The sequence below is a fragment of the Myotis daubentonii genome, chromosome 9, assembly GCF_963259705.1.
Source record: "Myotis daubentonii chromosome 9, mMyoDau2.1, whole genome shotgun sequence".
Taxonomy (NCBI): domain Eukaryota; kingdom Metazoa; phylum Chordata; class Mammalia; order Chiroptera; family Vespertilionidae; genus Myotis; species Myotis daubentonii.
Window position 1 is genome coordinate 16,009,847 of NC_081848.1, and position 16,154 is coordinate 16,026,000.

The 16,154-nt window shown below is 41.4% G+C and overlaps 1 protein-coding gene and 1 long non-coding RNA gene across 7 annotated transcripts in view; both read left to right on the top strand.

Annotated features, from left to right (window-relative positions):
* Positions 1-7,695, top strand: part of ZC3H12C (zinc finger CCCH-type containing 12C) — a 67,027-nt gene extending 59,332 nt beyond the window's left edge. For all 6 annotated transcript variants that reach the window (XM_059708015.1, XM_059708012.1, XM_059708011.1 and 3 more), the window contains one exon: positions 483-7,695. In XM_059708015.1, the coding sequence (XP_059563998.1) occupies positions 483-1,876 (1,394 nt within the window). In that variant the 3' untranslated portion in view covers positions 1,877-7,695. The remainder of the gene's footprint in view (positions 1-482) is intronic.
* Positions 1-16,154, top strand: part of LOC132240607 (uncharacterized) — a 419,797-nt gene that overhangs the window by 180,252 nt on the left and 223,391 nt on the right. The gene's annotated exons all lie outside the window — the stretch shown is intronic.

Below are 16,154 nucleotides of genomic sequence, written 5' to 3' on the forward strand. Positions count from 1 at the left end.
CTTCTAACCATGAAAAAGTAATTATTTTTACCTAATTGGCTTCAATGCCAATGCATCACCCAAAACTCAGTTTCGAAAACTCAGTTCATTCTACATGAAGTTTTCAGGTAGATCAGAATTTGGAGTTCTTACATCTAGATACACATCAGATCAGAATGGCTTCATCACATTACAGTAGTACTTTTTTTTTTTTTCCAGAATGTCCTACCTTATTATAAAGTCATCCTGGAAGAGAATGGGTAGGTCGGAGTTGAGGACACAGGGTATTAACCCAAAACTCTGGAGGCGATCATTAGCCATTCGGCCAGCTTCTTAGTGCTGTTGATAGAGGGGGACTGCAGGTGGCATTTCTCAGAAGTGAGGAGCACTGGGTGTGCCTCAGTTTCTGCCTTTGTTTCTTTCACTAGTCTGAGTCGTCGTGCCGGGCTGAGCGCTGGGGACCTGGGGCGTGCTCCTTCCCTAATTCATCTTCCTCTTTGCAGGAAAGAAGTGCACCTATGGGCACAAGTGCAAATATTATCACCCGGAAAGGGGCAGTCAGCCCCAGCGGTCGGTGGCCGATGAACTTCGTGCCATGTCAAGAAACACGGCTGCCAAGACTGCAAACGAAGGAGGACTGGTGAAAAGCAACAGCGTCCCCTGCAGCACCAAGGCTGACAGCTCTGCCGACGGCAAGCGAGGCGCCCCAAAGAGGCAGTCGGACCCAAGCATCAGGACTCAGGCCTACCCAGACCTAGAGGAAAAGCTTCCCACCAAAAATAAATTGGAAACCAGGTCTGTACCCTCCTTAGTGAGTATACCGGCTACTTCTACTGCAAAACCCCAAAGCACTACATCTTTAAGCAATGGCCTTCCATCTGGAGTTCATTTCCCACCTCAGGATCAAAGACCACCGGGACAATATCCTCCAATAATGATGACAACCAAAAATCATGGAACGCCAATGCCTTACGAACAGTACCCCAAATGTGACTCCCCTGTTGACATTGGGTATTATTCCATGTTGAATGCATATTCAAATCTGAGTATCTCAGGCCCACGAAGTCCTGAAAGGCGTTTTTCCTTGGACACAGATTATAGGATCAGCTCTGTAGCCTCTGACTGCAGCAGTGACGGGAGCATGAGCTGTGGGAGCAGTGACTCGTACGTGGGCTACAACGACCGGTCCTACGTCAGTTCTCCCGACCCACAACTCGAAGAGAATTTAAAGTGTCAGCATATGTACCCTCACAGCCGCCTTAATTCCCAGCCCTTCCTGCAGAATTTCCACGACCCCTTAACCAGAGTGCAAAGTTACAGTCACGAAGAACCAAAGTACCATCACAAGCCGCCTCTTCCCCACCTGGCTGTGCACCTGCAGCACCCAGCGGTGGGAGCCCGGTCCAGTTGTCCTGGCGAGTACCCCTCTCCGCCGAGTTCAGCACACAAGGCACCACACCTGGGGCGGTCCTTGGTGGCCACGAGACTAGACAGCATTTCTGACTCTCGGCTGTATGACAGCTCTCCTTCAAGACAGAGAAAGCCTTACTCCCGCCAGGAGGGGCTGGGGAGCTGGGACAGGCAGGGCTACGGGATTGACACCTACGGCTACCGGCAGACCTACTCCTTGCCTGACAGCGCCACGCAGCCCTGCTATGAGCAGTTCACCTTCCAGAGCCTCCCCGAGCAGCAGGAGCCCCCCTGGCGGATTCCGTCCTGCGGGCTGCCACAGGACCCCCCGAGGTATCCGGACAACCGAGAGAAGATCTACATCAACTTGTGCAACATCTTCCCACCTGACCTTGTGAGAACTGTCATGAAAAGGAACCCTCACGTGACAGACGCCCAGCAGCTAGCCGCAGCCATTTTAGTGGAGAAGTCGCAGCTGGGCTATTGAAAGATGATGCATCTTTGTGGTGTTTAGTAGTTTTTTGTTCAGCTCAAATGCTGAGGGAGGTTTGCTACAATAGCACATGTGATCTCCTTCTCAGCAAGGAGGTTATATAGTATCCATTTATGTGAAATACTGTATCATGGAACCTGTATGTATAGCCCCACATAGTGGAAGTATCACGGGATTGCTTTACATTCAAACTTTTTTTAACATTTCCTTTTTAAAGCTATATCCTTGGCTGGAAATTTTTCCAGTTTGATTTATTAGATGTGATCTTTGATATTAATCTTTGGTGCATCAGGGGTTTATATGCAGCACTTTTTATCCTTATTTCATGTTTTATTAACTTGGTGTTTCTCTATCAATTGCAAGCAATTACAATACCTTCAGAATGTTGAACATTTGACTAGACCTAGCAAACTATTTTTTCAAGCCAAGCTTAATTGAATCTTTTACAGCTTTTTAAGTTATTTTTATTTGGGGGAAGTGGGCTTCTTTGTGCTATAATCATTATTTATAGAAACAAAGATATACTACAGCACTGACTATATTTTAAACAAATGTAAGTTACCAGTTTATGTTGAAATGGGTAACAGTATATACTAGAATGATTTATAATATGGCACTTTTTATTTTATTTTTGTTCAGATTTTTTTTTTGTCTGTTACGTAATTAGTTAATTTAATATGGCAGATTTGAAGGAAAGCAGATGCAATCAATGGGAAAAAAATGTTTCCATTTTTATTTTATGAATAAGGCAAAAGCCGTAACTGTTACAGTTTCGAGCTTTGCAATCCAGCTATGATGTGCTTCTAGATAGTAGAAATGGAATTGAATTCCTAGATTTCCATTGACCTGTATTTTTAATGTGTTTGTCTTTTTGTTTGGGGGCACAACAAAACTGGATAAAGTAACCCTTTCGCAGTACTTGCCTGTTTTTAATGAATCTAATTATTCTCAATGCAACTTTTATATTTAATATACTCTCTAGCTTTCCTGCTGTTTATCAAGGCTGGCCTGAGGTGGTTTTATGTGTTGAGAATATGCAACACTTATTGATACTGCACTATGGAAATGGCGATGGAGGAGTTGTAAATGGTAACTTAACATTTTTGTAAGATACTGTATATTTTCCATTTTCCTGAAGGTTGTTTTATGGGGGAGGGGGGGCTATTATATTATTAAGGCCAGATTCTTGCCACAAATAGTGTAGTTTTAGATACAGACTAAAGTCTGTTTTAGTATTAGTAAGGGATATTTCTGGTTTCAAAGTCACGGGTTTTGCTAGATGCTAATTCATTTTCATCGGTTAGAAGGTAGATACTGCGATCAGTGGCAGACAGTTGTGTGATTGGTATGACTTCCCTGTTGCCTCCAGTTTTTGAATTTTACGTAGTGAATGACTCGTTCCGATCTGTTTCCTCAGTCTGCCAAGATGCCCTGGGTATTCTGATTACTCCACATGCTACAGTTCGAAGGAAAGCCCTGAAAAACCAGAAAGTACCTTTTACTGTTGATACAAATTGTATCTTTTTAACTATAAGAACTTTTTGATTTGTAGATCTAGTTAAAACACAAAAGTGTAACATGATTAGACTTTTGGGCAACATTTTATCCCTTATTTAAATACAAATTTTTTTAAGTAAAATTGAGGTCTAGAATAGGGTAGAAAATTAAAGTAACAATTTAGGTAAATAAAAGTGTCTGTCCTAGTTTTATATAATATATTAAAGTATATTAAATAAATTTATTGGCATTTTCTTTCTCCTAAAAACATCTAGTGTGAACTTAAAATAAAGGTAAAATGCTGCCTGAAAATAATGTCCAAGCACCTTTGACTAGGATAACATTTTCACTACTTGTGTGACACTGTGTGTTGCATGAAGTAGGGTTTGGGTATACAGTAAATGCTTCTAAAAGGCATTGTGCATATTGACATATCCAATAATCTGAACCGTGTTCAGCAAACTTAATCCAGGAAAGTGGTGTTCTACACAGTTGTTGCTGTTGTTGTTTGAAGCGAGTGTGGCTCTCGTCTGTAACTAGAAAGAATGCGGAGGAAGCCACACACCATTCCGGCGGTGTCTGCCAGGGCGCCCCCCTCGCCTGTGAACTTGTTCTCCTTGTTTCGTGGGTCACGCTCTGTAGGACAAGCCTAAATGCAGAGGCGAAACCAGTGCCAAAAATAGGGTTACAAATGCATGGCACCTTTTATTTCAGTCATATTCCAAGTCTTTTTCTTATTTTTAGTGTGAAATCACTTTTAAAATGTACATGTAGTTTTTGCTTCCATTTTCTTAACTTTAATATCTCAATTGTTTGGAGATGCTGGCAAACATTACTAAATTTATTTAAGTGAGATTTTAGGTGAAATGTATATCACACCTTTAACTGTACCTTCTAAATGTTTTTAGCCAACCATCTGTCATTGCTTCATGGATTTTAGACTATGGGGAATGGGGGGCTTGCCCCGCCTGTCCTGAGTGGAGAGCTCTGAGCTGCCCACACTGAAACCCTTCAGTGTAATTGTAAGTGAAGATACAGCCATTTTCTTATGACGAGAGGACAATTTGCCGCCCCTCTCCTCCCCCTTTTATTGAAGCACCAGTGTTGCTTTCAGAGCTTAAGAATCAGGTATTTGGCAGACTTTAGATACATCCAATTCTTAATTATCTAAAGCAATATGTAAAAGGATCCACCGTTAAAATAAACCCATAGCTGAATCCAAACCTTTAATTTAGCCAAAACTTTTACCTTAATCCTATCTTTTACCAGACTCGCTAATAGATAAGAGAGGTGGTTAGTAAGTAGTGAAGCTGCCAGGAGAAAGGATTCCGGTTGGAATTTCCTGAGAGTTGACTGTACTTTACACAGCAATTAGCCAGTTCATTGTTTCTGTGTCTTAGTACAAAGGGAATAATCCCCAACTGGCCAAGAACTGGCCCTTCGTTATTTCCTCCTTTCTCGCATGTGATAGGTAAGTTTTCAGGCTCCTTTTATCGCCTCTGTATCCCTATAGAGTTTGTCATTGACCTAAACATTGGAAAGAAATGCAAACCAGTATAAAATATTTGATGCTGGTAGAAACTAGAACTTTGTGTTTTCATGAGAATTCATTTATAAGCATATGTAATATAACTAAAAAGAATGTTTATGTATATACATACTTGTTATGAAGTATTAACAATGGTAGGGTGTTAGAATTTTGATGGCTGACTTTTCCTTAGTTGAACTGTGTTTCCTTGATCTGTGCATGCCCAAGTCTGGAGTCCAGGTGACCAATGATGAGATTTGGAAACACTTGAATGGAAAGTGACTCTTCACTGGCTTTATTTCTGGTATTTTTAAAGACTTATTTTGATAATTTTAATAGAGTGTGTAACTTTAAAACACATGCAAGAAAAACTTTAAAGTAGTATTGATTATACAGATAATTATTTAACATGCCTTTTATGGATGTATCTATATGTATATAGACAGTAATATATTTATAAAACAAATATACTTTATGTTTAGCTGTCAGTTTGTGGTAGGTGGGAGGGTGGCTGTGTGTGTGTGTGTGTGTGTGTGTGTGTGTGTGTGTGTGTGTGTAAAACTATCGAGCTGTGTTTCCTGGTTGAAGGGCATTTGCCCTAAGGTATATTTGATTTGGGTTATTCTTTTTGCTATCCAACTTCCTTCTTCATGATGAAATAAGATGCACAGTTTTCTGGCCATTCGGTTAGTGGATGGCCCACCCATTTTATTATCATCCAACTCCCAAAGCATTCCAGAGTGACCGGAAGTCAAACAGGTCATAGCCATAGGGAGTGCTTATGTTCGAAATACATTAAATATGGGAGCCCAGCTAGGATGTTGGCTTCCTAGGTATATGCCAACAAATACAACTCGGTATAAAGTACATGAACTTCATACATGTATTAGAATAGAGAACGGGCGTGGAAGTAGAGGAACATGCATTAATTTAGATTAGTCTGGGAAACCCCCTAGACAAAGATTGACAAATTTTTTCTATAAAGGATTGGATAGTAAATAATTCAGGCTTTGAGAATGAATGATATGGTCTCTGTAAACTACTTACCTCTGCCCCTACAGCATGAAATTAGCCACAGACAATATATAAGTGAGTTAGTGTGGTTGTGTGCAAAGAAAACGTAATTTACAGGAACACGCAGTCATTCAGATTTGGCCTGTGGGCCACAGTTGGCTGATCCCTGCCCTACCAGGAGAAAACAGACATGTTAAGCATTAAATCCTGATATATGTTAAGAAATAATTGTATTTCAGTTGACATAGAAAGAAAATCATTTATTAATGGCCTTCAAAAGAAGAATGTGACACAGTCATATTAAAGCATCGTAATTCATTTATGGGTCCTACCAGCTCGTACCCATTATTTATTAGTGAGATTTCTTATGTTTAACCACCAAAAATAAAGCATTCTGTAAAAAGATATTTTAGTAAGTACTGAAAATTTTTCATGAACTTTATATTTCTATTGATAAATGGGACTCCCTCACCTACCTTTTGTTTCTTAAGGGCCTCATGGACCAAAAATTCTGTTGTATTTTGAAAATTAGCATATAATTAACCACAAAATATTTTAAAGACTGCATCTATCAGTTACATTTTTCTGCTGGTTTTTGACTTCTAAAAAATGGATAGATAGGCCCTTCTTTAAAAATGGTTTTAAAGAAGATAAATATATTGTAATTTCATATACTATATTCTGTGAGGTTACAAATTGTGACTAGTATAATGGTAGCTAAACAGTGAATGCATTGACTGTATTGGTGTCTCTATAAGAAACAGAGTGTATCGCTGCTTTCGCTGCCCAAACCTTCGGTGTAGATTTTTTTAAAGATGCCTTGGGACAGCCCTTGGTGAATGGTATTCTTAACATGATCATGTGTAATTTTAAATTCATTGGACACACACCCTGCAGAGCATGTGCATTCAGTGTTCTATAAATTGTTACGTCAGTAACATCGTTTCCATCAGTCTTGAATGTTGCAATCCACTTAAGTAGTCATACTTTCTTATAAAATTGGAATACAACTCAAGCTTTTACAGTAACTGGTTACTTAACATTTTTACTTGAATGCGTCTATTAACCTGCTTTTTACTTCCATTACAGTAATACTGTTGTATGTTAGTGGCTTTTCCCCAAAGTCCTTAGTCTTTCAGATTTAAAAACAACATAAAGTTTCGACCATTAGCAGTTAAGAAAGTGTCTGCGCATATTTTAATCGTTTATAACATTTGTAACGTTTCACTTTCTAAACCATGGACCCAGTTTGCCAATTTTCCGTCCGGACATCTCAGATGAATAACAAATGGTTGTACATGAAAGCTTTTGAACCCGTTCCTAACGCCGCCTGTGTCTCAAGGGAAAAGGACATTGGAGCAATGGTTTGTTTTTGTAAAGAATATGTTTTAGATTTCCTTAAAATTATAAATTTCCTAGCTGAGACGGAACACCCACAAACATGCAGGCTTCTGCAGATGTGCACACAGCGTTGCAGGCGAGCCAGGTGACTGATTTGGTCTTTCCTTTTCCAAAGCCTAGTTGTATGCGGACAGCAGTTTCCGATGGGATCCTTCAAACTTTTCTTATAGGAAAATAAGGCAGAGAACATCCTTAGAACAACCATTTGATCAACTGATGTGATTTCTGTTTATCCTGTGTCTATTCTGCATGTTTCTGTAATGGAATTTTTACAACTCCAAAAAGCAGTGTTTTAGACCTACTGGAAATCGTATCAAAACGGCTATGTGATTCTGCCTCTGAGAAAAAATAATTAAAAAATTCATTTTTCTTATGGTGGTTTGTTTTTGTTTCGTGAAGAAATGGACCCCATGCAGCAGCACAGGTGCTGTGTGCATCAAGGCACCCTTCCCGGCCCACCCACCGGCAGCCGGGGGCTACTAACACGAGTCTCTGCAGAGAAGCCCACGTTCAGTACCAGTGAGTTAGAGCCACGCTAGTTCCTATGAAACGGGGTTAAAGGCTCAGATCCGTCCGTGAGTAACCAAAGCTGTCTCTCTCTTCACCTTGAGGTTCCTGTGTCGCCTCCTGTGACCTGGAGGTCTTCATTGTATCGGTCTTTCTAGTTTTCTGCATCCCTTGCATGAGTGAAGCTTAGTGCCTTATTAATGCCTGCCCTGAGTAGGCTTGTTTCCCTTTGTGAATTGCAAGTGCTCTATTTCAAATATCGTCACAATTACAAAATGGTCTGTCGCTCTTGATGGCTTAACACAGTCAAACTCTGTGTCAGTATATAGGAAACTATTTTATTTCAAGTAGCAGATTTTCCCCACCTCATTGTTCTGCAGACTTTTGCTTTTCTTATTTTTTCCCTAAAATTGCTTTTTGCCATTGTTAGGTATTTCTCTTTTTTTTTTTTTTTTCTTCTTTTTTTTTCTTTTTTTTCACTTCTCTTCGGCTGTTTACCGGGAACCTTATGGATTTAGGTAATTTATTTCAGCTCCTGAGCAGGTTTGATTTGATGTTCAGTTACAGTTAGCAGAGAACTCAGGTTATCCAAAGCCATGTTAGGTGGGAGAGACGGAGCTGAGCTGGGGAATGTTCGTTTAGGCTACAGTGTGGCCTAGAGTTAGTAGTTTATCCCCCTACACGCCACTCCCTGCCCCACCGAGTGGCTTTGTCTAAAGAGAAAGGACTCGTATATGTTGATGAATCAAGTCATGTTTGGAAAGTGAGAGTTGTAAAAGCAACTATAATGGTGAACTTATTGAATGTATTCAAAACAAAATACCTATAGTTGCACCTCATTAAACATATGTACTTACTAATATTTGTGCCTCAAATACTGTTTTAGAGTTAATGATATTCATTAGGTGTTTATAAAGGCGTAAAGGACTTCTTTAAATCAACACTTTAAACGTTTTAAGGTTTTTAAACTAACTTTCTAAAAATGCATTCCTTCCTATTCAACCATCAGCCTGTGGGCTGCATCCCACTGCATATACCCTACAGGGAGAGGGTAGGTTACTAACTGCAGGGAGTAACTGCCTGTCACCTAGTGTGCTAAGACCGGGTAAGTTAAACCCTTTCAACAGGCAGGTCCTTAGTGTGTGTGACAGCAGTTATGTGAATGCTAAGCATTTAAATACATAGTCATTTTGAGGTGTTCTTATTAGAGCCTTCCTGTCTATACAGTTACGTTGTGGAAGAATTTTAATTCTAGCAACCCTGCAATGTAATACATTCCATCGTGAGGCTCATTTAGAGTGACATTTTAACCTTTAAAGAGATCTTGAACCGAGGGCTAACAACAGCTTCTGCATAGCAAGTAAGAGGGACCTCAGAAACGGAGAGATAAACACCCCACCCCCAGTGCACCAACATGCAGCAGGGAGGTAGCACCGAGAGGCCCACACAGACTCGTCTGTCCTGGGGCGCCATGAAAAGACTGGTTTAAAGCGGATCTATTCCAGAAATAAATCCATTTACTAATAACTCTAGAGCCGTGGTCGGCAAACTGCGGCTCGCGAGCCATATGCGGCTTTTCTAGGCCTTAGGAGTACCCTAATTAAGTTAATAACAATGTACCTACCTATATAGTTTAAGTTTAAAAAATTCGGCTCTCAAAAGAAATTTCAATCGTTGTGCCGTTGATGTTTGGCTCTGTTGACTGAGTTTGCCGACCACTGGCCTAGAGCGTGCGCCACACAGGAGGGGAGCTGCAGGAACTCCCCAGTGTCAGGTGAGGGCACCACGTGTTGTGCTTCCCCTCCCCCCTTTGGCCACACAGGCAGCAGCACTATCCACGTGCCCTTGCCATCCCAGCACACCTGAGGCTCACCCCCGGGATTCCCCACAGCCTCTCCAGCCACGGTGCTGGGCTGTGGTACAGTTTACCCTTGGGTCTCTCCTTAGCCTGCCCCAGCTCCAGCTTTCATCCAGGCCACCAAGGTGGCTCCAGTGCTCTTACCTCTGAACTCCCCACACGCCCACCCTAGCACAGCTCCCACCCAGTGCAGCAAGCTCCAGGGATGCCCTACAGACTACTCCTGCTTCAGCTACAGCACCAGCGTTTAGCACAGCTTGCCTCCGGGACTTCCGTGGTCTGAGCTCACTCCAGTTACAACTCCAACGGGCCTGCCCGTGGGACTCACCAGGGCTCACACATGCTCCAGGTAAAACTGGGTCCCAGGGTGCTTTGCACCCAGGACTTTCCACAGCCCATGCTTAACGCCAGCTATAGCTCCTGCCTCAGCCAGGCCTACTCCTGGGATTCCCTTTGGCCCAAGCCTGATATAACTACAGCCCTGGCCGCCCTCCAGCACAGGTTGCTGTTTCACTTAATTCATAGAAAAACACACAGAGAGAGCCAAAATGAAGAGACAAATATGCTGCAAAAAAAAGAACAGAACAAAAGTCCAGAAAAAGATAAGCAATCTACCAGATAAAGAGTTCAAAACAATGGTTATGATGATGCTCAACGAACTCGTAAGAGAGTAGATAAACTCAGAGAGAAAATATAAAGAACCTGTCAAAACTGAAAAATACAATAATTAAAATGAAAATACATTAGAGGCAATAAATAGCCAATTAGATAATGCAGAAGAATGAGTCAGCAAGCTGGAAGACAAGGTAGTGGAAGTCATCCCACTAGAAGACCAGAAGGAAAAAAAAAAGCAAGTGAAGATAATTTAAGGGACCTCTGGAACAACATCAAGCATACTAACATCAGGGTCCCAGAAGGAGAAGAGAGAGAGAAAAAGACAGTAAACATTTAAAGAAAATCTCTGAAAACTTTCCTAACAAGTGAAGGAAATAGACATCCAAGTCCAGGAAGCACAGACTCCCCACCAAGTCCCCAAGACACACAATACTTAAAATGCCAAAAGTTAAAGAAAAACAGAGAATCTTAAATGCAGCAAAAGAAAAATAGTGACGCCAAGACCGGTTTGGCTCAGTGGATGGAGCGTCGGCTTGCGGACTGAGGGGTCCCAGGTTCGATTCCAGTCAAGGGCATGTACCTGGGTTGCGGGCACATCCCCAGTGGGGGATGTGTAGGAGGCAGCTGATCGATGTTTCTCTCTCATCGATGTTTCTAACTCTCTATCTCTCTCCCTTCCTCTCTGTAAAAAGTCAATAAAAGATATTTTTTTAAAAAAAATAGTGACATACAAAGGTTTCCCCCGTAAGACTATAAGCTGATTTTTCAGCAGAAATTTTGCAAGTCAGAAGGGAATGGCACAGTCTCTTCAAACTGATGAAAGCTTACCACCAAGAAAACTCTACCCAGCAAGATAATCATTCAGAATTGAAGGAGCGAGAAAAAGTATCCCAGACAAACAATATCTAAAGTTCATCATCACAAAACTGGCATTGCAAAAAATGTTAAAGAGCCTCTTTAAATTGAAAAGGCCAAAACTAAAAATAAGAAAATAGCCCTAGCCAGTTTTCCTCAGTGGGTAGAGTGTTGGCCCATGGACTGAAGGGTCATGGGGTCAATTCTGGTCAAGGGCATGTACCTTGGTACAGGCTCAATCTCCAGCCCCAGTCAGGATGTGTGCAAGAAGCAACCAATCAATGTGTCTCTCTCACACCAATGTTTCTCTCTCTGTGTCTCTCTCCCTCCCTTCCACTCTCTCTAAAAATCAATGGGAAAAAATAATATCCTCAGGTGAGGATTAACAAAAATAAATAAATAAATAAATATATACATAAATAAATAAATAAAAGCTCACTGATAAAGGCAATCCTATTTAATAGAGGGAATATGCTAATTGACCCTCACACCGTCGCAAAGATAGCAGTGCCCACAGCCAATAAGGAGGGAATGTGCTAGACTGAGTGGTGTGACGATAGGGCAGTGGCTATTTTTCCCACGCACACCTGAGCAGTTTAGAGCCCTCCCTTCACAGCCAAATCTTGTATAAGAAGTCCTTATAACTAAGGATTTATAGGAAAACACACACACATAACACTGAGACCAGTAGGAAGAGCAGAGATGTGAAAAGGGCTGACCCAATGCCACAGTCAGTGGTTGAGATTCCAGAGGGATATCTTAGCTTCAAAGGTTCCCCCTGAGAAGCATGAGGTCTCAACCCCAAACCAGCCTCCCCAGCCAAAATACCAGAGCTGAGAAGAGGCACCCACATAACATTGGGCTGTGAAAATAAGCAGAGACCCTGTCTGCCAGGGAGAGACTAGATCAGTGATGGCGAACCTATGACACGCGTGTCAGAGGTGACACATGAACTCATTTTTTGGTTGATTTTTCTTTGTTAAATGGCATTTAAATATATAAAATAAATATCAAAAATATAAGTCTTTCTTTTACTATGGTTGCAAATATCAAAAAATTTCTATATGTGACACGGAACCAGAGTTAAGTTAGGGTTTTTCAAAATGCTGACACGCCAAGCTCAAAAGGTTCGCCATCACTGGACTAGAGTCTACTTGAGATACAAGTGCCCGCTTAAACGACCAACACAAAATCCCATTCACAGCCACTCACCCTGGGCTCCAGCAAAGGGAGGGTGAAGTGCACTAGAATCCCATGAAGAGACTGGGGTTTGTGGCTCAGCTGAAGGGACAGCCACCATGATACCTGTGCTAAGTCACTTTCCCACATGGCAGATGCCAACTCTCTTGGGTGGAACACTCCCCTCCATACAGCATCAGCCTGGGGGAATGCAATAGCCCCACCCTGAAAAGCTTGTGCCCTGCTGAGGAGTCAGCAGCCTGGCCTGTCATGTAAAGGTCTGGGCAGACTCAGGGGGTATCACTGACTAAATTGTGTGGCTTTGGGGTGGGGGCCATTCTTCTCACTTTGCATAAAACTGACTAGTGCCTCCCCCTCAGGAGAGATCTGCTAGCTTTACTTTTCAGACTCCCAGCAGCCCCACCTTCCCAACTCCTGGTGGCTCCACATTACCAAGGCCTGGGCAGAATCTGGGATAGACTGAGTGGTGTGACGATAGGGCAGTGGCTATTTTTCCCACGCACACCTGAGCAGTTTAGAGCCCTCCCTTCACAGCCAAATCTTGGCCTTTGCACTGATAAACTCTTTAGGCCTCACCCTGATGACTCCCTGAGACTCCCCCACCCCACCACATAGGTGTACAAGAACCCAGAGGGTGGCAGCTAGACTTGGTATACCCTGGGACATTTGCTCAGTGGCTTCAGCAACTAGCCCCAAGTTTGAACCTGTATCAATCTGGTGAACAACATTTGCCCCTACCTGGTGACTCTCTGAGAACCTACCACATGCAACTCAAGTCCTGCCAGAGGCTCTTTCAGTGACTGAGCCTAACAGGCAACTGGCAAGCACAGGCAGGCAGAGTTGGATCTCAGAGTGCCTTGGAACTGTTACTGATCTGCCCCCAGGCCCAGTGCTGGTAAAGCAAGCCGTGGTGAGCAGCTTAATCCTTTCTCCACACATCCAGGTCCAGCAGAGGAAGCCAGAAGCTGTTGATCTTTTTTTAGCTCCAAACAGGTTGCCCAGAGCTGGTCACAGACAACTCCAACATTGGCCTTCAGCAGAGTCCCGCCCAAACCAACATAACCAGTGGCCAGCTTCAGACAACATCAGAGCAGGATCCAATCAGTGTCACAAGTGGCATATCCAAAGGGACATCTTGGCAGCCACCAGACTGTGCTTAGGCAAATTTGAGCCTCACAGTAAACCAGCCTAAAGATTGACTCCACACACAAATGGGCAATAGCAGTGAAGACTCAATTACAAAAGGAGACTCCACATAACCTACACAAAGGACATTCCTGGAGCACCCAGCTCAAGTGATCAAGAAGACTGTGCCACTTGGTCCCACACAACACCTACTACATAAGGCCACCCTACCAATACTGGGAGTCATAGCAGTCTTGATACATAGACACAAACACAAAGGGCCAGCCCAAATGGGAAGACTAAGCCACATGCCTCAAATGAAAGAACAAGAGAAATCTCCAAAAAAGAACTAAAGAAATAGAGGCAAGCAATTTATCAAATACAGAGTTAAAAAAATCATTATCAGGATGCTCAAGGAACTTAGTGAGAACCACAAAAGCATTAAAAAAAAGACACAGAAAACATTAAAAAAAAAAACAGCCAGAAATGAAAATCTGAAATGAAGAATACATTAGAAGGAATAAACAATAGGTGGCATGAAGAATCAAATCAGTGATTTGGAAGACAAGGTAACAGAAAACACCCAAGAAGAGCAGAAAAAAGAATATTTAAAAATAAGGATAGTTTAAGGGCATTGGAACAACATGAAGCATAACAACATCTATATCATCAGGATACTAGAAGAGGAAAAGAGAAGAGAGCAAGGAATAAAAAAACTTAGTTGAAGAAATAATGACTGAAAACTTCCCTAACCAGGTTAAAAAAAAAAAAAAAAAGATACATAAGTCTAGGAAGTGCAAAGAGTTCCAAACAAGATGAAGCCAAAGAGGCCTATACCAAGACTCACCATAATTAAATTGCCAAAGGTTAATATTAGTTACCAACAAGGGAGCTCTTATAAGACTGTCAGCTGATTTCTCAACAAAAACATTTTCAGCCAGAATGAATTGGCATGAAATATTAAAAATGATGAAAACCAAGGATCTACAACCAAGACTATTTTACCCAGAAAGGCTATCATTTAAAATTGAGGAGAGATAAAGAGCTTCCCAGACAAAAAAAAAAAAGTGAAAGGAGTTTGTTATCATCAAACCAGTATTACAATAAATGTTAAAGGGTCATCTTGAAGACAAAGATGAAGAAGAAAGAGGAGGAAGAGGAGGAAGAGGAAGAGGAGGAGGAGGAGGAGGAGGAGGAGAAATAAGAGGAAGTGGGAGGAGGAGGAGGAGGAGGAAAAAAGTCAGAGAAACATAGCTAAAAGATTAAAATAGCAATAAATATGTATTACCTATCAATAATTACTTTAAATGTAAATGACTTAAATGCCCAATCAAAAGTTACAGGATAACTGAATGGATAAGAAAACAAGACCCATACATATGCTGACTACAAGAGACCCACCTCAGAACAAAAGACACATACAGACTAAAAGTAAAGGGCTGGAAAAATATATTTCATGCCAATGGAAAGGGGAAAAAATTGAGGTAGCAATGCTAATATCAGATGAAATAGACCTTTAAAACAAAGGCTATAAAAAAAGACAATGAAGGACACTACATAATGATAAAGGGAGCAACCCAACAAGAGGGTATAACCCTTCTAAACATTTTTGCACCCAACATAGGAGTACCTAACTATGTAAAGCAAATCTTGATGAACATAAAGGTAGAGATTGACAGTAACACATTCATAGTAAGTGATTTTTAATGCCCCATTGACATCAATGGTAGATTTTCCAGACAGGACACCAACAAGGAAACAGCAGCCTAAATGTCACACTAGAACAGATGGATTTAATTGATATCTTCAGAGCATTTTACACCAAAGCAGCAGAATATACATTCTCTCAAGTGCCCATGGGACATTTCTAGGATAGACTACATGTTAGGACATAAAACACATCTTAGTAAACTTAAGAAGGAGATCATAGCATGCATCTTCTTTGACCACAAAGATATGAAACTATAAATCAATCACAAGGAAAAAACTGAACAACACACAAAGACACAGAGGCTAAATAACATGTCACTAAACAATGAATGTGTTAACAATGAGATCAAGGAAGAAATCACAAGATACATTGAAACAAATATAAATGAAAACATAGCAACCCCCAAATCAATGGGACACAGTGAAAGCAGACCTAAGAGAGAAATTCATAGCATTACAGGACTACTTCAAGAAACAAAAGAAAAACTCAAGTAAATAATCTAACTTTATAATAAATGAACTAGAAAAAGAACAACAAAGAAAGCCCAAAATTGGCCCTACCTGGTTTGGCTCAGTGGATAGAGTGTCTGCCTGTGGACTGAAGGGTCCTGAGTTCAGTTCCAATCAAGGGCACATGCCCAGGTTGTGGGCTTGATCCCCAGTGTGGGGCATGCAGAAGGCATGTGCCATTGATTGGAATTGAACCCAGGACTCTATATACCATATTAAGATTAAAAACACTTTCAGAGTGCTTGACTAATTTCCCTTGTGATGAAGTATTTACAACTTTAACTTTAATGTCATACACTCTTCAAACTGAGAGAAAGCAACATATAACTGACCATGTCCGAAAATGGGTTCAGGTCAAAATATTCCTACTCTGTCTAGAGCAGTGGTTCTCAACCTTCTGACCCTTTAAATACAGTTCCTCATGTTGTAACCCAACCATAAAATTATTTTCG